This window comes from Melozone crissalis, unplaced genomic scaffold (assembly GCF_028551555.1).
Source record: "Melozone crissalis strain CALT ecotype California unplaced genomic scaffold, PUWL_Pcris_2 ptg000034l_1, whole genome shotgun sequence".
NCBI classification, from domain to species: Eukaryota; Metazoa; Chordata; class Aves; order Passeriformes; family Passerellidae; genus Melozone; species Melozone crissalis.
In genome coordinates, this window is record NW_026535812.1 from 11887020 (window position 1) to 11912490 (window position 25471).

Below are 25471 nucleotides of genomic sequence, written 5' to 3' on the forward strand. Positions count from 1 at the left end.
TCAGACCCCAATGATAAATTTATCCATTTATCATTGTACAAATGTGAGAAACCTGGACATAGGCACAATAAATAAATCAATCAGTAAGCCCCTGTACAGTATGCTGTAGGATGCATTTCAGAGTAGAATCTAAGAGCAGAACTATTGAAGAACTTGTCATTTCCAGTTCATGATGCAGTTGTGAAAAACAGCTTTGCATCTTCGTTATGCTACAGCAATTTATTGATTTCCAGTATAATCTAAGGACTGGAATCCAAGAAGCTTGGTAAGCCTGGTGGCACACGTCAGCACTTCCAGAGGCTGAAACCAGAAACTGGCTGCTGAAATCAGGGTGGTGTTAGCACCTACCCCAAGAGCTTCTTGCTGGGTTGCCACATTTTCACCTCACTCCAGTGTGTGTCTGCTTCTCCTTCCTCTGTTCTGTGCTGTCTCTCAGTACCTGGTGACAGAACCTTCCCTCCCTACCCATTCTCCATCCCTTCTTGCAAGCTGCTGCACATCTTTTCCCAGCCCAGGCAGCTAAACAAAGCAAAGCATGGAGTTGGAAATTCAATAGTTCTTCTAAGGACTTATCTTGAGTAAGTGAATAAGTTAATGCTTGAATATTATTTGTTTTAACCCACATGGGGATTAAGGCCCTTTGAAGATCCTTGATTAGGGTTTAGGAAAACATGAAATGCCAGTTTAAGCTTCTGATTTCTTGCAACAGTACATACAACGCCATTGTGTTCCAATTTATGCTTAAAATGGTTGTTCTAGAGTCACATATAGCCAGAAACTTATTACACTGGAAAAGATGATTAAAAATTGATTATATTTGCACTTTAGTTTTTTTTTTTGGCAAAATTAAGACCTATTCATCTTTAGGACTTATCAATAGAGACAGTTTGATTATTTTATTTTTATTTATTTTCTAGATAAATTTCTTCTTGCGTGGTATCTTTGTATACTAAGGATGATCTTCCTTAAAAACTCTTGATGTTTTGACTTTCTTAGTAGGAACATGATCATGCATAGTTGAAACTTGTGCTGTGACAAAAGGCACGTGCTCTAACAACAGAAGCCTGGCTCTGTCCCTGGTTTTGCACTGCTTAGCTCTGCTGTGTGCCAAAGCTATCTGTACTAATGCCTTACAGTGTTTGACAGCCAGCTGTACGTATGGCTGAGCAGTTGGTTATCCATTTACTGTCTTTATGCAGAACAATGAGCACTTTGATACCTGTCTCTTGTGTGGTGTGTGGCTTTTTCCCTCCCCTCTTTTGTTTCTAACCACCACAGTCCTCGTTTCTAGCATAACATTGAGTGCCCAGCATAAGAAGAGAGACAGACAAATTTATCCTTGGAGCAGACAGTCTGAAGATATAATTGTTTTGCAGAAATATTTGATTAGAAACAACTCTTCTTAAACAGTAAAAACCAGAAACATTTTGGTTCTTAAAGCAAAGTATATGTTTAGAATTATCTTGCAAAACAAAAACCCTTTTCCCCCCATTTAAGCTTTGCATGTTGCCAAGCTGTAAGGACAAATGCCTTTTGGAATTACTGCTGGCTTTAAGCAGTGGTTGTGCTCATTCAGGGCTGCCTGAAGGGTGTTTGTTGCTGATTTCATACACCTCCATGTCTCCTACTATCAGTGTTCAGTTTGTGGCAGCCTAGAGAAACCCTCTGTGGACCAGGCTATAAGGTGCATTTAGAAAGAAAATATTTGGCTGGATGTCAGGACAAGTCTATGCCGTGAGCACAAGGCTTTATCTATGAAGACTGAGGTGCTGCAAAGCATATTTTAAGCATTTTCACATCACAACTACTTGGACAAGGAATCTTCTGCTTTTTCCTTGTAATAGCTGCTGAGTAGTTATGTGTGGATCTTGTCAGGATCAGCCATAGAAAAGAGCTGTCATCATGTGAGCATGAATGGTAGGAAGCTACTTCTCTCCATTCCAACTTACTGAAGACTCGAAGCAATATTCCAAGGCCTGTGTACATGTGAGTGGCAGATAGAGCCAAGTGCTGAGACAAAACATTACTGCAGTGGATTTACAGTGGGCTGGTACTGCCCTATGCCTTTATCCTAAAAACTGATACAGTCATAAGACCTGCATATGGTTGTAAATATATGGATGTGATAGCAAACTCCTTTCCTGGGAGGAGCAGGCAGTTAGTTGCTGAAATCTAATTTTTTTTTGATTCTTGTGCTTAGTACATTTTTTTCTGACCTCTTGTTTACATAACAGCATCTCTTGTTTCACTGTTTTCATCTTCTTTCTTGTGATTAACATTACACTGCTCATGCCAATGAGTTCTAGGGTTGACCTGCAGTGTGTTGAAGCTGGAGTTTGTATCCTCCTAATCCTAGGTCTCCTTCCTGAATATCTTCCTTGCCTGTAGCCTGGGTGGAGGCTGTGCTGTCCTGTGCTGGCACTGCTATGTGAGAAGATGATTCATAGTTTTCAGTCAATTCATCATTATTGATGATATAAACTGTGTCTCCATCCTTCAGTTGGTCCTGTATTGAAACAAAGAAAAAGATCTGTGAAAGAGAGGCTCTTGAGGGAGATTTTTGTTAAAGCTTAAATGAACAAGAACTCTGATGCAATTTCACTTTCATTTTGTTTCATTACATGCTTATTTTCTCAGGTGTTCATTTACCATCTTGTTGATTAAATCCAATAGTTGCTTACCATGTTCTGCTCTCAAGCAGTGTTGAGAAACATAACCTACCCTTCAGATGTTGTAGATAATTTCAGTGCTTAAACATTGCTGATGGGTAGCCAATACTTTCAGCATCTGGATGAATTATTTAGAATATATCACTCACATTTGAAGCTCACAGTATTTAGTGGCCATTCATGAAAATGTACCTTGGTGTCTTCTTCACAACTGAAGAAATGGTGTCGTGCTTAGCATTAAAAGTGAAAAGTTTTAGAGAGGGGACTATACTGAAGTGATCAGTGCAAAGTGGCAGGTTTTGGCCAACACCTTGAAGACAATGAACCAGGCTGGGTACTTACCCCATATGCCCTGGGGCTGGTCAGAATCCTGGCCACCGGGTTGCACCATTCAGGCAATGTGGATGTGAGAGGTGGCCCGGCGTGGGTTAGGAGAGGCTTTAGATATCTGTGAGGTTTGTTAAAGGATATTTGCAATAGCCACACTGGTGTCAACATGCTGCTCTATTACACTAAGAAATTTAATTGTAAAGCACAAAAAATCATCTAACTAAACAGAAGTATATAAAATACTATCTCTTTATGTCCCCCCCCACCTCCCCCATTACTGCATACGTTCACCTGTCATCAGTCTTGTTGAATGCTTTTCAGTAACAGGAAAAAAACAACCTGAAAACTCCCCCCAAACCATCTGATGCTCAAAACCTGTCTTTAAGGGGTATCAGAATGGCTAAAGGCAATGTCATGGCATACATAATGCAGCAGGAGCTGAAACACAGGAAGTGTACACTAGATTGTCTCCTGATCAAATTGCATAAAAAAAAATCACACTTGGAGCAAGACACAGAAGAGTAAACAGGACAATTTAAAATGCCATTTTATCAGCTAATTTATGTCAGAACAGTAGCAAATGTTTTCTTAAATACATATCTTTAGCCTTTTGTAAAATCAATATATTTCTTCAACAGACAAAATGTATTTCATCAAATATTAAATTCCTTTATCACTGGGAGTGTAAGTAAGTTGTTCTCTGTAATACCTGATCTTCAGCATTCAATGCATTTCTTTTCCACTTCATACATCAACTCTTCTCTACATGAAATTATGTAAGTTACGAACAGGCTTTATGCTATTGTCTCATACCTGCCTTTCCAATCTTTTTTCCAGAAGTGCTTTATTGAGATAAAAGAAAAACCTGCTCATCTTGAGCAATTACATCATCTGCATGTCTGTCAATAGCAGCTCTCCCATGACTCCTTCAAGTTGCTGTATCTTCTCTGCCACTTTTACTCACAAAGTAATTTTCAGTGTTCTTTGGGAAGCAGATCTGTCAGCTATTTTTGCTGCTAGGGAAAATTTACTTTATTGATTTGTTGTCCCACTTTCTCTCCCCTGCTCCTTCTCTTGCTTTCTGGCTTGTGCCATCTTCCCCAGTCTTTCTCCCTGCCTCCTTAAACAGGAAGGAACAAATGTAATAATAGTGATTCAGGTTCTGCAGCAATATTGTAGAAATACTGAGGAAGGAACACTGAGTCTTGGGCCTATCCACACCAGTGCCTCTTTTTCTTTCCTTGTTGGCTGTTTATGGTATCACTGCTTTACACACAAAGCACAAATTCTTTATCCTGAAGAGATGTAAAATATGCTTTTGATCTCAGTTAAAAATTGCAAGGCTAAATAATTTTATATGTCCTATATGTTGAAGACATGGAAATTGTTTTATAGTGGTGCTTTTACGTGCACATTTTGTATTTATTTTTAAAATTTAACTTTTAAAAATAAATGGAAAGCAGCTTAAGTCAGGAGATTGGGTGGTTTTTTCACCCAAGGTCATATACCGAGTTTGTGTGAAAAATTAATTAAGTCTACTTCAGAAAAGATGGTGAGATCTTAATATAAATTCTTATCAGAACCATGATCAAGGTGAGAATCTCATGAGATCTAATTGTGTAGGGAAAGTTTAGATTTGTCTCACTTCTGTTAGAGTAAAATCAAGCCAAACAGTCTTTTCTGATCCATTCCCAATTTGATCTGAAACCTCCAAACTGCCAGGCTGTTAAGAGCTATTATTAAAAAGCAAAGTATGAAAGCCATTAATTAGAGTTGCTCTGTTTTCAGCACTTCAGAAAAACCTAATTAAAAGGCTAAAAATGGAAATACAAACCTCATGCTAGGTTTTTAATCTTTGGAAATATTTGCTTTGTTATTACAAACAACCTGAATTGTTTGAACTGAGTTGTCAGACTGAGTGTAAGAAGTGCAGGCTTGTATAGGAAGTTATATTTGATTGTACTGAGTTCTGTCTGCTCTGTCCTTTCATTCTTTTCCAGAATAAGTAATTGAAGATGAGTATTACTCTACCTTTCTTAATCCAGTGATGTCTGAGCTAGGCCTTACTTGTAAGCAGCCTTATGATTTCCTAATGAGCATTTATCCCACTCTGTAAAAATGAGTCCTCTTCTGCCCATGCTAGCACAGAGCCTTGACCACACAGAGCAGGAGGGGCTGTGTGCTGAGGCAGACAATCTGCCCGGCCACCACAGCAATCTGCAGTCCCTTGAGCCACGACTACTTTTAGCTTAAACTTTTGTCTGGTGTGTTTCAGTGGCTGGCGTTTCTATATGTGGATATTCTGAAGTTGAGTGATTACTCCATTTTGCAACAGGTTCTCTAAATCCCCTTCATTTTGCATTTGCTCTGACACATTCATTGTGTGCTGTCCGTGCTTCTGCTCTGAAGCCTCTTGAGATGCAGTTTAAAGTGAATGCAATTTTCTTGTGCTTGTTGTGTTGATTCTGTAATAAATTATTTATCTTTGTTCCTTATTTAACTAGTTATTATTCAGCCCACTCAAGGAACTTAAATTGCACTGGCCTATTTTTCATTGTTTTAATAACCTATGCCATAAATGATTCCTCTTTATAGTTGACACAGTTGCTTTATAGTATTACAGAAATAATCACATCGTTTAGGGCAGCATAAAAGAGGAAGAAAAATCTGTGTGTGCAGTGCTGGCATTTCAAAAGCATATCAGATGTGGGTCCTACAGCATTTTAAGGCTGGCAAGAAGCCTTATCACACTCCAGCTGCTCTGGTTGCATCTCCAGGGAGATATAATTTAAATAGCGTAATAGAAAAAGGTAGATGTTGCACTAAGGCTGCTTTAAAAATTTGGAAAAACGAAGTGCAAACCTCTTGGCATAACTGGGAAATTACAGTCAGACCAAATTTGTGCCTGCCCCGTTCAGGGATGGGAGAAGAGAGCAGGGCAGAGCTGCTTTGCACTGCAGCCCTCCCTGGGCACACAGCCCACCCCAGGGCTGTGCCACAGCGCTGCCTGAATTGAAGAATGACATTAATATTGGAAAGGTGGCGCCTGCTGAGCTCTGAAACTGGATTAAGGGTGCCAGTGTAGGCACGTGCAGAGGATTTTAATCCATGTGTAATGCAGGAATGTTACCATGCCCTGCTTTTATAATCAAATACCCATTTTCCCATTGATCTCTGGCTTCCACTCTCAGTTCACATACCCAGAGATGTTTACCCTGGTTTGCCTCATTGCTGTTTGAAACTGCCCAGGCAGTTTCAGTCTTGCCAGGCGCAGTTCTCCCTTTCTGTCTCACAGAAACCAGGCTCAATATCTAAATCTGTTTCCTCAGTCCTGGTTCAGCTTCTGTCTATTCTGAATTTGACTGGTCTGATGTCCTCTTTACTCGAAGTGCAATGTATTTAAAAATTATCTCATGAAGATTTATCAGGAATCAAACCATGGAGTTGTGCTTTTTTTTTTTTTTTTTTTAGCATTGTCTGAAATAAATATCTATTATTGAAATCTTCCTTCTGTGTAGCTCCTGCTTCACAAAGACACAGGTAACCTGAAAGAACATTTTTAAGTGAGAAGTCCCAGGTAAATCTGAGGAGAAATGCTCCTGCCATCAGCCATATTGCAGAATGTTTAGCTTTTCCATCATACAGAAAAACTGAAGGTGTAAAGAGAAGTTGTGACTTAATATTAGGATGCACGATCAGAACTTAAAAATTTCTGTGGCCACACTTTGTTTAATTGACATGTTCTGTCAGATTTTGAGGATGCTGGTGAAAATCACTATTTTTGATAAAAAAGGATTACCATGTTCAAATAGAGAAAGATATTCTGCCAGAAATGTTGTGGCTGTTTAGACTTGGACTTCAGAGTTCACTTTCTTTTTGTTGGAGGAGCAGAATCCTGGCCCAGTCCTAATCCTAGCCCTGCTGTGAAAATTATCCTAGTAAGAGAGAAATAACTTGCTAGGGGGGACACCTGTCCCCCAATAAACCAAACACAACCACACAGAAATTCAAGCACCCCACCCACCCCCTCAGCAAAGCAGCAGCTGTGGTCCCAGGTGGAAATACATGTGGCAGCTCTGGAAAATCCTGCATTTGGCCCCAAAGGTAGTTTGCCTTTTGCCTGATCACGTAATGGGGGCTCTGTAACTGAAGGCAATCCTACCCTCCTCAAAGGAAAATATGCTCGCACTTTATTTACTATTAAAAAGCACCAAAGTATAGGAATTTTTGCGCTACTAATCCAAATTACATAGAATATTTTTTCAGAGGATGTTTTCCTATATCAGACTGCTATAAGTGCACTATTGTTGCATATGTTGTTTGGTATTCTTCTGCTAGGTGCTATATTTCTGCTGCAGGCATGAATCTCTAGAAGTTAATGTCACCACACCCCAAATTCATCCTTTGTGTTTTTAAGATTTCTTGAGCTTTGCAGCTTTTTGTTTTAGTGTCCTTTTGGTGAATATTTTGGAGTCTCAATTTGTAGATTACTTATGAGTTTTTGATAGTACTTTTTGTTGTGTTTATGAAGAAATATAATTAAGAAAGGTATGAAAGTGAAGAGATCACTTTCTGTTTTCTGTAATAAAGAGAAACCACATTTTGCTCTTTGTTGGAGTTCAGTTTGTGTGTGGGTTTTTTTTAAAGGATGATTTGGTATAAATTACATGTTAGCCTAAAGAGCAAACGTTTCCATTTTGGCGGTGTTTGACAGGGAGCGGGCAAACCGTGGAACTTTTCTCTGGCTGAGCCGTGCACGTGGCTGGCTCCTGCCACCATCTGACTGAGATTGTTGGGGCCCTGCAGAGCACAGCCTGTGTGCAGGACTGAGCTGGGGAGGCACAGAGACATCACCAGCTCTGCAGGGCATGTGCAGCAGATGAAAAATCTGCCCCAGAGCAGGAGAGGGGTTTTAGGGGAGCTCTCCTCTTGGCTTTTGTAAGAGAGGATGCTCTACATGCTCTTGTGTACCATGGAATTTGTAGAGGATGGGGAGCTATCACTATAGACTGGTTGAAAAATTGGGTAATGGTTATTTTGGATGTAATTGTTAGAATAACAGATGTGTGTTTGAAAAACCCGTGAGATCTATTGTGATTTAACATGTAAAGATAAGTTAATCTGCACTGTGGAGAAAGCTGAGGAGGAATCACTGAATCTGTATAAATTACATTTTAATTTTAACTTATAGCTGTTACTAGCAAATTCTGTTTTAGTTCTTTGTAACTTTTTAAAATCTTTTCAAGGAGTGGTTAAAAAAAAATTAAAGGTCTGCTACTGTTGTAACTTAAAATACTAAATAATTGAGGATAAAAAGAATAATACTGTAGCTCTGCAAAGTCAAATCATCAGGTCTCTTTTTTTTAAAGATTCATTCTTTCTGTCTTTGTCTTTCTCATGTCTGAAAACAGGGAGAGTAATGAAAATCAGTATTAATAAGATCTGGTTCAATGTGCATTAATGGGAAAGTCTGTCTGACTTAAGTTCCAGATCCAGATGTAATGTCAGACCCTAAGAATTAACTCTGGCTTTTCTGCAGAATAGGGCTAAAAATTTGCTGCGTTCAACTTTGAAACTGGAAGCATTGTAGAGATGTGGGCAATGTGGAGGAAGTCGGTGGAACTGATCTTAGTCACATCTTTTTATTTATAAGTAGCTGCAGACTGAGAAGTGGCTTGTTCTCTTATGTGTGCTGAGTAAAGTGTCTGGGATATTTGCAGACCACAGTCTCAGCTGATAGCTCCCTGAGGCAGAGCAGAAAATCAAGAGATCTTACTCAAGTTATTTGAAGTCTATTATATCCTGAATATAACGCCTCCACGTAAGTAAAAATCAGAGACCTAAATGGAAACCTGCTTATGTAACTGATGAGTGGTAATGCAGCTACTCTTGAAAGTGGAAGGATAGAGCATGCAAAGGGTGGAAGAATACTCATATAGGATTAAAAAAGAATATATGAAGAGACAAATTAACATTAGAAGGAAGTTTGGAAAATGCAGGCTACGTGAGGCAGATAAAGAATAGAAGAAAGACTTTCCCTGCCATCAGTTGTATAGTAACAAGAAAATGTTACTTGTCTTTTTTTGTCTTCTTCTGACCAAAAACTAGCAACTGCCCCTCAAAATAGCCTTCCAACCCTCCCCAAACAAAACAAGCACTACCACCCCCACCACAAAAAATCAAAACCCCAAACAAATGAAAAATACCAAAAAACTTACAACCGACTAAACAGCACCACCAGAGATGCATAAGTCAGCTACACACAGCGAATAGGTGAGGCTGCTGTGCAAATTACATTGGTGTTCAGGATATGCACAGGACTTTTCTGAAAAATGTGTGTGATGTTAAGTTGGCATCATTGGTATCCCCCTATTTTCAGACATCTTTCAGCAGGTTATCAGGCAGACATCTAACCTGCCAGTATTACTTTTTCATCAGCAAAGAGAAATGGCCAAATCCAAGACTTAATTCCAGCACTGAAAGGAGTCATTCATAATTGGAATGAATTGAGATTAGGATGAGTTTCTTTCCCTTTCTGGACTGTAAACAGTTTAAACAATTCAATTAGATGTAGATGCCCAATAATTAAGTTAGTAAAACTTGGTGAAATGAATCACACTTCAGAACATGAGGATATAGAATTCCTAAGGCAAAATATAAGAAATCAAACACAATGTTCTCCATACCAAGGAAACTAGGAGTGTATAAAAGACATCCATTTTCATAATAAGAAAGCACTACATTAAATACATCTAGAAGAAAAAGATAAAAACCATGTAAATTCTGTGTAATAAGTATGGCACCAAACCCAGCAAAACTGTAAATGTTTAGCTAGTGAGAACCTGAGTGAACATGGGATTCATAAAAAGAAATTTGACCTCGGAAAATTTAAAAGGATTTTCTGGCATGTTTTAAGGCATAGAAATTTCTCAGGACATTCCAAAACTGTTCTGCCTGTAGCTTGGCAATAGGGTTTATTTTCCTACAGAAGAGGAACTTCTGCATTTGGTACATTTAACATGATTACAGAATGGGAGATACCATTGGTATGAGTAAGAATAATTATTGCATTAGAAAGGATGAACTCTGTTGTGACCTGGCTGTGCACAGGCCCTTAAAGCCTTAGGAAGTCTCTGGTACCAGCTGCCTCAGGTGAGATCACTTTGAAGCTCTTCACTTGAAGTGTAGCTTTTGTATAAAACACTTGAACCCTGGTGCTGGCAGAGGGAACTAATTTAGAAGCACAGGAAGTTAGCAGGGCTTTCTGAACTCTGTGTGGAAGATTGCTTCATGATATTGTCCTTGGCATCACCATCTGGCAGAGAAGTATTCCAGAAAGCAGATGTGTGAAGAATGTGAACTGGCAGTGGTTACACCCCTTGTTGATGACAGTTTGATACCAGTGGCACCACAAATCGAATCATTTGTGGACTGCAGGGAGAATAAATCTTAAAAATTAAATGCAGTGAAGTAGAAGTACAAATTGTTTTTGATCAAGTAAATTGCTTCAATATCACAGAGGAGAAGAGAGAAGGTCTGATTCAAGTAAAGTGAAAGCTTTCAGGAACCTTTCATCAATAAATTATGTCAGGTAAAATGAATCTGCACCAAGACAGCTCCTGAGGAGATAGCAGTGGTTGTGGTGTCTCTACCCTGTAAAAGAAGAACCTTGGGAGCACGAGTATGATGGAAGTCGAGGGTAACAAGAGAATAATCTGAGCAAGAGTTTCCAAACCAATGGGCAGCATTCTGCTCAAACTAAAATACTGCAGTGAAAGCAAAGCAAGGAAATGGCTGCTAGACCTTTGTGAGTAACAACTGGACTAATGGACTTTCTACAGGCCTCTGGTGATGGAGAGCTAAAGCCAATGCACCAAAATTATGTTTAAAGTAGAAAAAGAATTATTTGGCATTTTTCAGGAAGTCAGATGAGCTATTTAATCAAATACATGAGATATAGCAGCATTATAGTAGTTAAAATAGTTCACAGATCTGTGGAGAGGGTTTTTGAGAAATCTCCAGCTTCTGCATTGCCACAAGTCAAAGAATGCTCTCAGAGTTTAAAAGGTACAACTTGAAAGGAAAATACAATCCCTTGTGAGAAAAATCCTGTAAAGAACTTCTTTTCTTGCAGAATTTAATAGAAGGACAAGCAACAAACATGGAAAAAGGTTTGGAGGAACAATATCTCCTTTATTGTGATGCTTGCTTGTTTTTGTAAAGATAAAAAATAGAAACAAAAGTGACCGTTCACTACATATTTTAGAAAAGAAAATCTGTATAAAGATAATAGAATCTCTCTTTCTTTGTCAGAAGACTGGTATAAAGAATAAAAAATGAGATTGGTGTCATGTCTGAGGGGAACAGTAGATCCAAGGAAAATGAAAATTCTGAGAAAGTCTCCAAAAAACTGTTTGGTGCAGTGGTGAGGATACACTGGACTGCTGCTCTCTTAGCCCAGTATGTGTGTACAAACAGAACTTGTAGTCAGGGCTGTGTGTGTCCCTGTGGAATGCAAAAGCAGCATCCCAACATGAGCTGTGCTGGGTGAAGCCCTTGAGCGAGCTGACAGCACCTACACAACTTACAGTGTGCTCCTGGAAATGTAGCATTGCTTTTGTGTGACTGTGAGACACCAGGCTCGTTCCAGACATGGAACTAGATTCAAAAGCTGTGTGGCAAGATCAGGACATGGTTTAGCATTTTGCAGAAGTGTATTTTACTCAGTAGCATGCTGTACCTCTGGGCAGATTGGTAATGACTAAGAAGTGCTGGGACTGGCTTAAAATAAGCAGTCCTTACATCTCCCTGTGCTGAGAGCAGAACAACTTTTGTAAAGTCCTGCTAATACAAGACTTTATTTTAATACATCCTCTGAAAATCTCTACTCCTGTGAGCAGATTGGTCCAAGGGCTGCATTCAGATTCTCCAGCAGATTTTTCCAATGTGTAACCCCTGTTATAGGCACAAGTAGCTGGTTGGGTGAAGTTGGAACTCTCTAATAGGCTTCTGAAGAAAGCACATTAAGAAGGGGAGGGCTCAGTGTTGAAGAGGTGAAGACACATTGCCCAGGAATAGGTTTTGCTGTGATCCAAAGAAAGCAGCCTTCTGGCAAGCCAGATCTTTGCTGTTGTAAGGATATTTTAATACAGAGAAAGACCCACTAGAAAGCCCTCACAAAATAATGTTCCCTAAGAGATATGGAAATTCTAGTGCAAAGAACAAATGAGGATAATTAATTATGGCTCATATCTAAGAATAAAATAGGTTAGTGATCATGGAAAGAAATATGAGGTATTTATTCTAATATTAGTTTAAAATTCTGAATAGATAAACCAGAATACTTTATGAACAGTGCCAGATTAAAATAACAGAACAGAGGATACATATTAAGAGATCAAATTACCTTTTGATCAGCAGTGATCAAATATAAATCAGAAATAGGAAAAGTCAGATCTTCAGCCAGGGTGGCTCATCTCCCTGCTCCTGTCCCTCATTAGTCTGGAGCAGGACAATTGTCTTGAGAGGGCCTGAGGTTTCCTGTGAGCCTGTGAATGCTGGCACACTGTGAGTGGGGACAGTGGGATGTGATGGGCAAAGCTGGACAAACGTGGGGCAGGACGTAGGTGGGAACAAGACAGATTTCTGCAAGTGTGAAAAGTGACTTCTGTGGTTGGCATCAGTCCCTTGTGTTGATTGCCAGTACACTGCACACACACACACACTGGTGCTGCCCCTGACACAAATACAGACTGTGATAGAGGTGGGGAAAGTACAGCACAGCATGAATGAGCATGAGGTTTTCTCATTCTGTGTTTGATTACAGGGAGGAAGCCACTTGTCAGGGTTTCAGTCATGAGCTGCTCCTAATACAAAAGCCACCAATATTATGCATGAGCAGGTGTAGCTGTTCTATGAACATGATTTGGTTAAGAAACACATTTATTGAGATCACTGTTTTTCTTTCTCGTCTTTGACAAGTCCTGTGCTAACTCCTAATCTAGAGTGGATACCAAAACTTTGAGTTTGCCACTCAGATTTCACTCTAGTAACTTGGTTCCACACTCTTTCATAGTAGTTCTTGGTCCGCTCTCAAGTAAGCTGATTAGTGAGGGATTTGAACTAAATTTCTGCAAGACGTTAGATTATGATTTATAATAGAAGTATCTTTGATTTCTCAGTAGGAAATAATTCAGGGTTTAGATGCTAGACACTTCAATGAAAAGTCAAAATTTTTCCAAGGGCTTTTTCATTCAGTTGAAAGCTGAGTTTTCAGTTGAAAAAAAATTTGACCATCACATTTAATACAGCTTTGTCTGACTTATGGTAGTAGTCAAGGACAGAGATTTGTAAATATTTTGGATTGAGGATGGCTGTGTATGTCTGACCTCAGTACCAAACAAAGTCTCTGAACCACTTTTGAAGGAAAAGGGTAGTTCAAGGACATGGAGTTACATAGAAAATTGGATAAAATGCAATGTGTTTTTAACAAAAGCCAATTGTGTCAGATTAGACCAGTATCTGTCTTCGATAAGAACTGTTTGGCTGGACAAGGTTGAAGTAGCAAATCAAATCTATATATGTAGTTCTGAGTAAGGCACATAAGGTACCCTGCCTCACGGGATATTACTGTTTGAGAGAGACAAAAGGGAATAGTATGCATTTGAAGACAGACAAGAAATTAATTTCCTGTTTAGCCAGCTTGGGTCATCTTAGAAAGGACCTGTAGAAAGGTAAGGGAGAGCGTAAGGGGTGTGCCTTGAGCCCCAGTCTTGGCAACAGAGGACTTTGAATCTGGTGGTGTTGCATGGCTGTCCTTTGCTGTGTTTGTGAATATCAGTTACTATAAAATATGTTATGCCCTCTCTCTATCATTCCCTCCTTGATTTTCTTATTTCTAGTTGTTTTTCTCAGTATCATGCTGATTGTCACTTACAGTAAAGCACTCTGACACATGAGAAGTGCCTGAGACATGCAGGTTTCCTCTCCTGTCACTCTGGGGCACTGAGGCATTGTCCTGTGAACCTTCTCAGGTGAGCAAACTGAAAGGAGCCTGTGACACATGAAGTGGAAGGAATTTAAGATGCAGAAAGGTTTAGTAGCAGAGCACTCTTTTGACCTCACAGTTTTGACAGAGAAACTCTTAAAACATCACATGGAGAGGCAAGCAGAAGACTTTTTAACCTGAAAGAAAAGATGACAGCAGATTATCTTTTATGGCTGCAGTAACAACGTCTGAATGGTTAAATCCGCCTTCCGTGCTTGTGTAAAGATGAGATGGAACTTAGAACAGACCTATCATCGTTTTGAGATTGTGTGTGTCAGGTTGTTTTATTGGCCTGCATCTCAGCTCTGTCACTGAGGAACCTGAGAGAACTCATTCAATCTTTGGCCATAACCTGCTGAGCTACATCCATGTCATGTTCTGTGCCTCACTTCAGCAAAGCACAGAAAATACTCTGCAGTTTCCTTCAGGAATTGAGACTGGCAGGTCCCAGCTCCCAGGCAGTATCTGTGCCTCTGCTGTATCAACTCATTCTGGTGTACTCAATATTGCATGGTCTGTACCTGCAGGGTTTGACTTTCAGTTAAGGCATGGTTGATCCCTGTGTGTGTATGTGTGATAACATTATGGGGCAGCCTAGCAAAGGGCAGAAAATTCAAATACACAATACCAGTACTAATAGAAGCCTGATTTTCTTATTGGCAGTGTAATGCTTTATATGAGTTCATAATGCTTTATATGAGTTTATATGAGAACTCATATAAACATTTCCATTTTGAATGTTTTTTTGGTAACCAAGGGGTGATTATTTTGGAATACACTTGTGATTCACTTTCTTCCCTCCTCCAGTTCTAAACCCACCCTACTGATCCTTGTCTTTTAGATGCCAAGATAAACTATTGTACATGTGCATTTGTGCTTATACCATGAAAATTAGTGTGAACTTGGAGGAGTTGGGAGGTGATAACAAGGGACATGGAACAGCATAATTGGATGAATTTTGCAACTGGAAGATTCTGACCTTTTGTTAAGCAAGCTAGATGAAGGGGTTAGGAGAGGAGGCTCATCAGCTTGTCATAGTGTACTGACTCCTGATGTTTGTCTGGAGAGTTGGCAGCTGAGCAAAGCCCTCAGTGGGCAGGTGGATAGAAAAATAGTAGCATGTGCACTGATCATTCAAACCTGAGCAAAATAGTTTTAAAGGAAAAAATAGCCTTTGTAGATAAACGTTGGTTTGTACCATTGTGTACACTGCATGCCGAATGAAAATAGTAGAGATATTTTCCAACTTTTGGAGCTGAAACACTGCAGCTTTAGAAGAGCACAGCCTTTAGGTGTGCTGCTGTTACAAAGAGTGGGTCCTGCTAAGGGGTTGTTGCCTTATGCCCTAGATTTGAGACTTGGTGATGATGTGTCATTCTTAATCCCAGGGGGTTCATGTACACTGTTTGTCCTCCCTTTTTGTTTCTTCTTCCTTTTCACTCTTTCTTGTCTTTTTCCCTGGCTTTTCTGCTTGACATAACTTTCACAGTAACTCCCACCCCATCATTCCTCTCTTACTCAGGATTAAGAATTGTCCCTCTACCTCAACATCATCTTAGCACATGTTATCTACATATTACATTTTCCAGACAGCATGTTCTTTGTGTTGTCCCTCTCACTTCCACTGAGTTTTCTTAGACAAATGCTTCAGAAAAGCTTTAACTAGTTTGAGTTCCTTAAAGTATTATAATAGTATATTAAAAATATACTATGTAATAGAGAGAAGTATAGAAAGAAATTATCTGTATCTCTGTATGGTGTTATGTCTTGCAGGTTGCTGTCCTGTAGCGTGTGGGAAAACTTTGGTTTTTGTGCAGTGTTGAGCACAGCAGAGTCTATAGTTTGTTACTGATTGTTCTGAGAACAAAGAGTATAGTAGTAATAATAAAAAAATAAGCTCATGATTTTTCATTAATATTGTGCAGGAGTTTTCTATCATGCTTATACACACATTCACTGTCATACCTCACCCCAAATGTTAAGCATAAAAAGAGATTTACAATTAAAATGGTGCCTACTCACCATTTAAGACCAAAATTAAAACTAGAAAAAGTAAAAACTCAAACCCTTAGAAATAACTAACAATTTGGGTTTTGTTTGTTTGTTTGTTTTCATTCTGTTTTCTCAGTACCCTTTTACCCAGTGCAGGAGTGATTTCCTCAAAATGAGTTTCTCTTTGACTTTTGGGCATTAATGTGCCAATTTTCTTTCTGCTGCTGAATATTATCTGATCCTGAAGCTGGCTACAGTCGAATTAATGTTGCTGTCAATCACAGCTGCTTATCTGAGTCTTATTGGGGCTGAAATTGAAAATTCCTTAATAGTGTGGTGTCAGAGCTTAGGTGTTTTCTCACCATGGCCAAACGGTGTTGTTCCCTCCCTCCTTGCCCTCTGCCTGCCCCATTCTGTGCCAGCTGCAGTGGGTGCAGCCTCTGCCAGGCCTTGGGTCGAACCTGTGCATTTCCCCTGTGAGGAGTGAGGGGTGCATGGCAGGAAGGAGTTGTCAGCTGAGAGCAGGAGCCAGCCAAGCTCTTCAGCTCTCCTCCTGCACTGCAGCAGCTGGAAGGTGAGGCTGCCCTGTCACACGTGAAGGACGATCCTGACCCAGCCTCTTTCCCTAGGTTTTGCAGGATGCAGCTTCCTTCTCCTCTACTGCACAGCTCCCAGGAGGTGTTAGAATCACATCATGTCCAGATATCTGTCCTCAAACTAACAACTCATATTAATAATTAATTTGCTAGTAAGGGTTGTGTTTACAAGACAGTATAGCTTTACATTGTGAGCAAAATTTGATGAAAATCATGCTGGGGAAAAAACGAAAAGAAAGCATTAAAGGGTGTCTATAAAAAGTTGTAGTGGGAAATAGTTATAGAAAAGAAACTAAACCAACATGCAATTTTGAAGTATTGAGAAAGAACTCAACACTCTAAACCCACCATTTTGCTTATCTTTATAATGGAGCTGTGTAAAGGCAAGATTAATTTTAATAGTTTTAAGATTTAAACAGTGTTTATGCATAGCATAATATTAAGTCTAATTTCTACCCAGCTAAAGCATTGATTTCTGCTCCTTCAGAGAAATCATAAAACAAAGATAAAAGATCCTTTTTGCAGCTTGTTTCATGCCTCTTTTCTTTTATATTTGGTATAACTAGGTTGTGTCACATACTCTATGGAAAATTTGGTTTAAATTGGTGAAGCATAGCATAAGCCAAAACAGTCACATGACTTCTAGCACAGCACAGTTTTGGTGTTTATGAAGTCTTGGGAATCTATCAAATGCCCAAGATTCACAAATTGGAACCAAGGGGAAACAGTTTCTCTCAGACAGTTTTTCAGACTCCTTTATCTCTTTACAGTTCTGAGTAAATATCCTCAGGTTTTGATTCGATGGGATTAATGTAACGATTCATGTGAAACAGTTTGCAAAGTAGGTATAAGTTGTTTGGCTTGTTTCAGAAAAACTCTTGGAGTCCCATCCACGTTAGAGTTTTTGGTGAAGACAAAGCATGCTGATGGGTACTGGAGCACACTGAATCCCATTAGCCCACTTGTATGCGTGCACAGATGAATCTATTCACACCAGGAGCCGGTGCAGAACAGATGTTACCTTTGAAAAATTGATTTGTTCATAGAGTGTATTTATTCTGTTTGTGCTATTAAACTTTGGCATCTCTCCAAAGAACTGCTAGACTGCTCAGACTTTTTGCTGTGTTTTGCTATTTAATTTGTTAGCTTTGGGCACATTTATATTCAGGGCTGTACCGCTGAAACTTTAAATCAGGTAATTCAATAATAAATTAGGTACATTGAGTGTCTAGTGCACTAAAGGTGTCCACTCAAGGTTTTGCCTGACTTTAAGTCAGTTTTAAAATATCTCTATGGAGCCAGCGTGACTTTGAATAAAGATTGGGTGGAAGTTCTCCACCTGCTTAATGGGGTAATGCTGAGAACAGGGGAAGAGAGACATTTCACAAGAAACATTACAGAGCAGCAGTCTCATAAACCAAACTGCCAGATGAAAATAGCAAGCCCATGCAACACAGTCCTGCAAAGATGGATTGCTTCCCTTTCCCCTTATCCTGTCTAGCCAGTGTGACTGGGCAGGACTTTGTTCTGAAACAGGGGTGCCCTGTGCCACTGCCCAGGCTGCAGACACCTCTTTTAAAAACAGAGAAGGAAGTAACTAATTTTTGCAATCAGCGGTGAACCAAGTGTGGTGGTAGTTACATAATAATGTAGAAAAGGTAATGGACACCCTCATGTAGTTATGATATTATTTTGTTATAATAGGTCAGGGGGTGCAGTTCTATGGTCCTTGTTGATAAACCATTTTCTCAGCAAGCCCCTGAGCCTCTCATTTGTGTAGGTGCTATGTAGTGTGCACAGGAGTTATGGAACTCCATCTGCTGAGGTTCTCTAAAGTCTTTATGAAATATGTTTGTGAAACTGATTCTTTGGGATATTTGGTTGTTGTCACAGTCAGCACTGCAACACCTAAATGCCAGACCCCAAAGTGCCTGTGAGACAGCTTTGAGTTCCATTGTAACAAGGCTTAGTCATAAAGAGAGTTTAGAGTCCTGATGAGTGAAAATTCCCTGAAGCTACATAAAAATGAGATGCTGAGAGGGTGGGAAGCAAAAGTTCCTCTCCCTGTTTAGCTCTCTGCTCTGGGGGGCACTGACATCAGTGGATCTGCCTTGGGTTTTGGACTAGAGTCTGGTGTTAGATATTCTCTCTGGAAAGCACTGCTGCCTCCCAGAACTCCAGACACCTCTGGCCCAGGGGAACAGAGCACATTCCAAAGCCTTGTTTCACATTTCCTTTGCCTCATCCAGAGTTGCAAGGTGAACCACAGTGAGGGCTCCATGACATTCGGTGATATCCTCTGAGGGTCCCATCTGTGATAGTAGTGGTAGTACTATTTACCTATTTATCCTCAATTTTCCTCATGAAGCAAAGACAGGCTTCAGTGCATTCATCTCTCTGCCTCAGGGACTGTTTAATCATTTAGACAAGGTAAAGTTGTTCTATTGTGAGAAACCAAGAGAACTCTGTAACTGAAGGGGTTTTCTAAAAATTTGGATTCATTCTCTGATGCAAACATGTGGCTCTTTATGCCTTAAATAGCCAGTGAGCTGTGCTGGGATGGGGAAAAGCTGCCCTCAAAGGGTCCTGTCCTGTTGCGAGCACACCTACAGGATAGCAGCAGTGGCAGCTGGCAGGGCATGCCAGCCTGCAGGCACGCTCCAGGATGGCAGCTGGGTTAAGGGCTTTGCGTGCTGGTGGCAATACAAACATCTGGGCCAGGAATTTACCATCACAGAATGTAGGTGCTTCTGGAAACAGTTCACAAATAAAGACTAGCATGTCTGCCATTTAGATTGATAACCATCACCATTTGTAAATGCTGGGAAGCTTTTAACTTATTTTGGACACTTTTCCTGGAAATTATATAACTCTGATATACTGCTTCGCATGCCCTTGTATAATTTTACTTGGGTACACTGAAAGTGTGTTCTTGAATCCAAGTTTTGTTCCTTTGAGTTTATCCTATGAATCATGCTATAGCTCTATGAAACAAGCTTACAGCCCTAAATATATCAGGAGCATAATGCATATAAATATTATTTTATCTCAGCACTGCAACCATTTTAGAGAATTATTTACACAGAGAAGCACAATAATATAAGAAATACATCATGTGAGATGTCTATGCAAATCAAGTCAGTATATACTAAAAACCAAGAAGTAATTGATGCCCTTGGGTGACAGACTAAAGAGGAAATAGAAAAGTGAGAAATAGCATAATAAATCTAAGTATTATTAGAATTAGGAAATCTGTTTAGGATATCAGCCTGCAAAATGGAAGAGTATTCTATGGAATTTTATTTACATTAGTTAGCCAAGAAGGCTATTTATTGTGCAAAAATGGCAGTTATTCTTTAATTTTGATTTGGTCTTCTCTGTTTTCAAATGCAGCATGGTCCAGTGCTGAGTGCACTGATTTCTGCAGGCTTACATGCTTATCCAGAAGATTATTGTCAAGTCACGCTAAGGATTTCCTGTACTGAAAAAGCCAGGTGTGTGGGATATGGTATTTTGTAATAAAGTGAGCCCTTTCCCAAGGTGTTATCTGCTTTTTTCTTCTTAGTATCCAGATACACCTATCCTTTGTGTGTTTGTAACTGGATACTAAGAAAAGAGGCTGTTGGAGTCAGTAAGAAAGCAAATACATACAGAAAAAAACCCCTGTAGCTAAATGAGTATTTTGGGGAAAAAAAAAGTAGCCTAACAACTCAATTTTGCCCACGTGAGGTTGTTCTGCTGTAGGAATATTTTGTAGTCATCTCAGTGTCACTTTAAAACATTTGGCAAGAGGAGTAGTGCTTTGCTAATTAATCAGAAGTAGATGGACCTGTCCTCTCAACATGTTCTGTCTTTAGAAACCTTCTCAGAGCATTCCTTCGCCAGCCAAAGGTCTGCCTGCTCTGCTCAGAGCCTGCTCCCCAGCAGCCAGGACTGTGGAAAGGCAATATCCTACATGGATCAAGCTGCTGAGGAAAGCAGAGGCAGCTGCTAGCACTGGACACTTTCAGTGGGAACACACAGAGAAGGGGGAGGGCTGATTTCCTTCCCTGCTCCCTGCGGTCAGGTCAGCATTCTGGTCAGTCACAGATAAAACAAACATCCTGTCTGTAGCTTTTCCCTGCTAGTTTTTTGCCTTTTTCTGGCTTCTGTTCCAGGCACTTTTCTCTTTCCCCATAACTCACTTTTTAAATGCACAGGTAATAGCTTTTTTTTTTTTTTTTTTTTGACATTCAGAATTACATTCAAAATTTCTGCATTTAATATACTACATTGTAACTGAGGACTAGTAATGTGTTTTACTCTTTTTTTTTCTTTGTATCTAAATGCACAAATACTTTAAAAATATGTTGACCTTTGTGATTACTAAACCTGAAATTTGTTTTGGATGTTTTTGCATCTTGCTTTTCTCTGTCAGCTGAATATTGTTATGATTGAATTAGGTTTGTGTGTTGCATTTCAAATGTCTTGTATTGTTTTGAGTACATGCTGGCTTTGTGGATTAGTTGTAACTTACTCTAGCTATTAGAAACACAAGAACTGATGTCCCTGCTTGATATCTGTCCAAGGAACACCAGGAAACATTCAAGTTTCTACTCTTGAATCAAAACATCTTTTTTAGTTGTAACCTGAAATATGTTTACAAATCTCCTTCTTTGCTGAAAGCATATTCTTCATTGAGAAAAAAATCCTTAGTGTTGTTTGACAGTTACTACAGTATGAGTAAACACAAAGATGTATTTTATTTTTCATTATAGCTTGGATTTACTACCAGGCATCAGATTTAATAGTAGGGACTTAACAGCTTGTGCATTAGGCAGCATAAAATTTTTATCTAGCACTGCGGATTTATCAAATAATTCAATTATATTTGAGACAAATTTTTTCTCTCCTATGAGAAACCCTCAGATGCCTCTACTCAGGACAGAAATTAAATTAGTACAGTGGTTTTACATCTTAATTTTAAAAAAGTGCTTAAAATTGAAAATAATTGCTTGATACCTCATATGTGAAGATAGTACTTATCTGTCCTCTATTCTGAAGTTCATGAGATGTCTTTCACACCTGCCAAAGCAACAGGACCTAATTCTTCATATGGCAGATATCACTGCAGGTACAGACAGGCCATTGTGCTGTGGTGAGAGGGAACAGTGTCCTTGAGAAACTTAAAAGAAAAGAAAGTCTGTCTTCCAGAAGGTCTTCTTGGTCTGGTAGATAAACGTTACTAGATCAACATTGATGATGGCAGCATAACAGAAATTACAGAATATTCTGTGTTGGAAGGGACCTATCAGGGTCACTGAGTACAGCTCCTGGCCCTGCACAGGACAGCCCAGAATCCCACCCTGTGCCTGAGAACCTTGTCTAAAAAATACTTCTGAGCTCTGCCAGGCTGATGCTGTGAGAGAGCATCATGGAGAGCCTGTTCCAGTGCCCAACCACCCTCTGGAGGAAGAACCTTTTTTCTAATGCCCAACTTAAAGCGCCCCTGACACGACTTGAGGCCGTTCCCTCAATCCTGTCACTGGTCAGCACAGGGCAGAGATCAGAGCCTGCCCCTCCTCTTCCCCTCATGAGGAAGCTGTAACTGCAGTGAGGTGTCCCCTCAATCTCCTCCTGGCTGAACATAAAAAAGTGACCTCAGCTGCTCCTCACATGGCTACATATGGCTGGTTTGTTTTAGATTGGCAGACAGTACTGGCTTCTTCACAGAAAAATGACAAATGAAAGGGCAGATGGGGAAGACATTGCTCTGGGATTCTCATCATGATATTAGATAAAATTCAGAGCTCCACCATGAAGTTCAAGATAAGGGAAATAAATCTAGAATACAGTTAAGATACCTGAAGGTCACATAAGTATGTCAGCCTACTGTAAACATAGAGCTTTTGAGATGAGATTCAAAGATAGCAAAACAGAGAAAGTGTCATAAAATGCAGATTATTAGGAGCAGAATATAAGGTTGTGCCAAACTTCTTAGAATTTCTTCCAAATTTAGGGATGCTAGTTAAGAACCAGGGCTTGGATCTATTTAGTTAATCTATGAACACTCTATGCGGCGAGATAAATCAGGCTCTCAAAGACCAGAATTTTACATAAGCTTCACTTTGTTCAAAATTTGCCAGTTAATAGTTAATATTTTATTTATCTGAGTAGTGAAAGCAGGTGCATTTTACTCCCTTTCTTAATAACTGTGGTACTTTAAAGGATTTTCCCCAAATTAGATTACTGCAAAGAAAATAAAACCTGGTGAGAGCTGAAGTGAAAGAAATGCACAGCACCTCTTGAGTATCAACAAGTGCTCACCTGGCTTTTCCAGGACTGACCAAGGCTGACATTCCAGCTGCAGAAACCAGTTAATCATTCCCTTAGAAAACATATACATCATTTTTCCTCCCTTACTTGGAAAGAAGAGTGAGAAGAAAAATGTACAGTAATCCATGGAAAATGGGGAAAGTCTAACATGAATTTTCAAATAGCTAATGAAATCATATTAACTTTTGGGAACTGATCTATTTTTAGTTATTGTAAGGTGTTTGTAGAATATTAAAATGTACTTTGTGTTTGTCATGAGCAGGAAAATAACTCACATCTTCTAATGCTGGCAAGTGTGTGCAGTTTGGGAAGGACAGCTGCTATTAATTTTTTTTCCCAGTAGGAAATACTCTGAGGTCATCAGGCTTCCACACATAAGTAGGTCAAGAAAGACTTCCAAAATTTTTACTTTTTAGCTGCAAACAGGAAACTATTCCTCATTTTTATGTCCAAAAGGCCATACTAAACCTGACCTTGAGCTTGTGTACAGTTTTACTTGACCTTTATTTAGAATCCCTTCTGCTAGAAAATTGCCTTTTGTTGTCACTAAAAATACACTTCACCGTCACACTGAGTCAGTACTCAAAGAGAAAAGCTTTCTATCCAGTATAGAGGTGCAATAGAATCCTGACTTCAGTGATGTCAGTGGAAATGTTTTCAACTGTTCTGATACCACTAATATTTTCTTCCACCTACTTTATTATGTCAATTGCTTTCCTTAGATTTTTTTCCCTTTTTTTTTCCTCTGGATCACAAAAAACTCCCATTTTTTAAATGGAGCAGCATATGTGTTTGTAGATATAGAAGCATTCAGTTCTGCATTTATGGAGTGGCAGATTGTGTAACTGGCATTCTTCATCACTCCCATCTTTATGAAAGCAATGGTGTATTACTTTTGCCTCTCCTCAATTGTTTAACATGTGCACAAAAGCAGAATTCACAAACTTGCTTCTCATTCTGTTATTTCTTCTAAATATCACCCTATTTATTTTTGCTGCCTGCAGGCAGCACACTTGATAGCATAAGAAATGCTCGCTGGCCAGTTTTGTGTCTTGCTTCTCTCATGACAGCAAATCTGATGAGAGAGTTTTAATAAGAGCTGGAACAATAGCAAAATAGAGACCTATGAAGTCAAGGTTTTCTTTCTTTCTAACAGTTTAAAACAGTCTAGGTAATTTTTTTCTCCAGACTGTCTTCCATACCATGAACACTTTTCCTTTCTATTGGCAAGTACTTTTATAACTACTACTTGTGCAGAGAAAAAAATCCTTATAAAAAGTGTGAATCATCTTTGAAAGCAAAGTTGCAGGTGCAATTTACTGTCACTGCATCTGTAGAAATGAATATCTGGAACTTAAAGGCTCTGTACTATGGGTTATTCAGCTACAAAAAGGGAACAGGAGTATTTATATCATGCACGCTTTTGAAAGAATAAATATTGTAGGATCATTTGAGACTTGTGCTAACAGATTTTTCTTACACATGCATTAAAGGCCTTTGGTTTGAAAATTTCACCCAAAGAGGCCCAAATCTGTGCGTATTGAGAGATAAAAAGCTTCCCTTGACTTCACTAGTGCTGATCATGTTCCCTGCATCTTCGGCAAGTTACACAGTGAAACTGCTGAGATTCTGGGCACAGAAGACCAAGGTCCTTTACCTTGCAAATCTCTGTCATATGCTAAAATTTCTGGTAAGTAGAAATTTCCTGAAGATTCTTCTCAAAAGTTCAGGGTATTTCTAAATCAGCAGTTCTCAAATATTTAGTGTATTTTGTGAAATTTGACTCTTAAAGTTAGAGCCATTTTTAAAAGGGAGAAAAAAAAAATCATACAAGTTGGGCAATATTCTTGCTTTTTATGTCCAAGCAGTATTAACAAATTAAGACATATAGCAGCAGCATGAAAACAAACTTACATAGTGTTTTGACATGTGCATCTCATGGAAGGATTGCTAATTGGTGAAAATGCCAATCATTACAGAAAGTGATTCATGCTCAGGGGTGGATGATATCTACTGGTGCCACATGGCATAGAATCAATGCTGTGGGAACCAGTCATGACCAATATTTGAAGTATTTGGGAGAGATTTCAGCATTCAAAATTTTCCATAGGAATAAAAAGCACAGAAAAAGGAGAGTTGGTTTTTAAGGGAACATTGGTGTAAAGAAGAACAAGAAATTGCTAAAAGAAAAAAAAAAAAGATGTATCCATATTTTAATTTTCTTAAAAAGGAAAAATGATGCCAATTGCCCACTGTAGGCAGTGGTGTTGAAGAATCACTACAGAGAGTCACCATGGGAGTGGTGTGGTGTGAGTGCCCAGCTGATGGATGGTAGCTGGGGTTCCCTAAAGCCCTGCCTGGGGACAGGGTGGTGCTGCCTCTGGGACACCCAGCCTGGGCAAGGCTGCTGGGGTTCAGTGGCTGTGCTGTGCTGGGAGAGCATGGAAAAGGCACTGGGTGAGCCAGAGCTCTGCTCTTCCCCAGATATTCCCCTGTGCCCTCAGCACTCAGAGATATTGCTG

The 25471-nt window shown here is 39.4% G+C and overlaps 1 protein-coding gene across 1 annotated transcript in view; it reads right to left on the bottom strand.

The window, feature by feature from the left end:
* Positions 1-2227: 2227 nt before the first annotated feature.
* Positions 2228-25471, bottom strand: part of SLC9A9 (solute carrier family 9 member A9) — a 173459-nt gene continuing 150215 nt past the window's right edge. Inside the window, exons 15-16 of the mRNA XM_054282689.1 lie at positions 3012-3117; positions 2228-2506 (exon numbers count right to left, since the gene is read on the bottom strand). Of these exons, the coding sequence (XP_054138664.1) occupies positions 2303-2506; positions 3012-3117 (310 nt within the window). The 3' untranslated portion in view covers positions 2228-2302. The remainder of the gene's footprint in view (positions 2507-3011; positions 3118-25471) is intronic.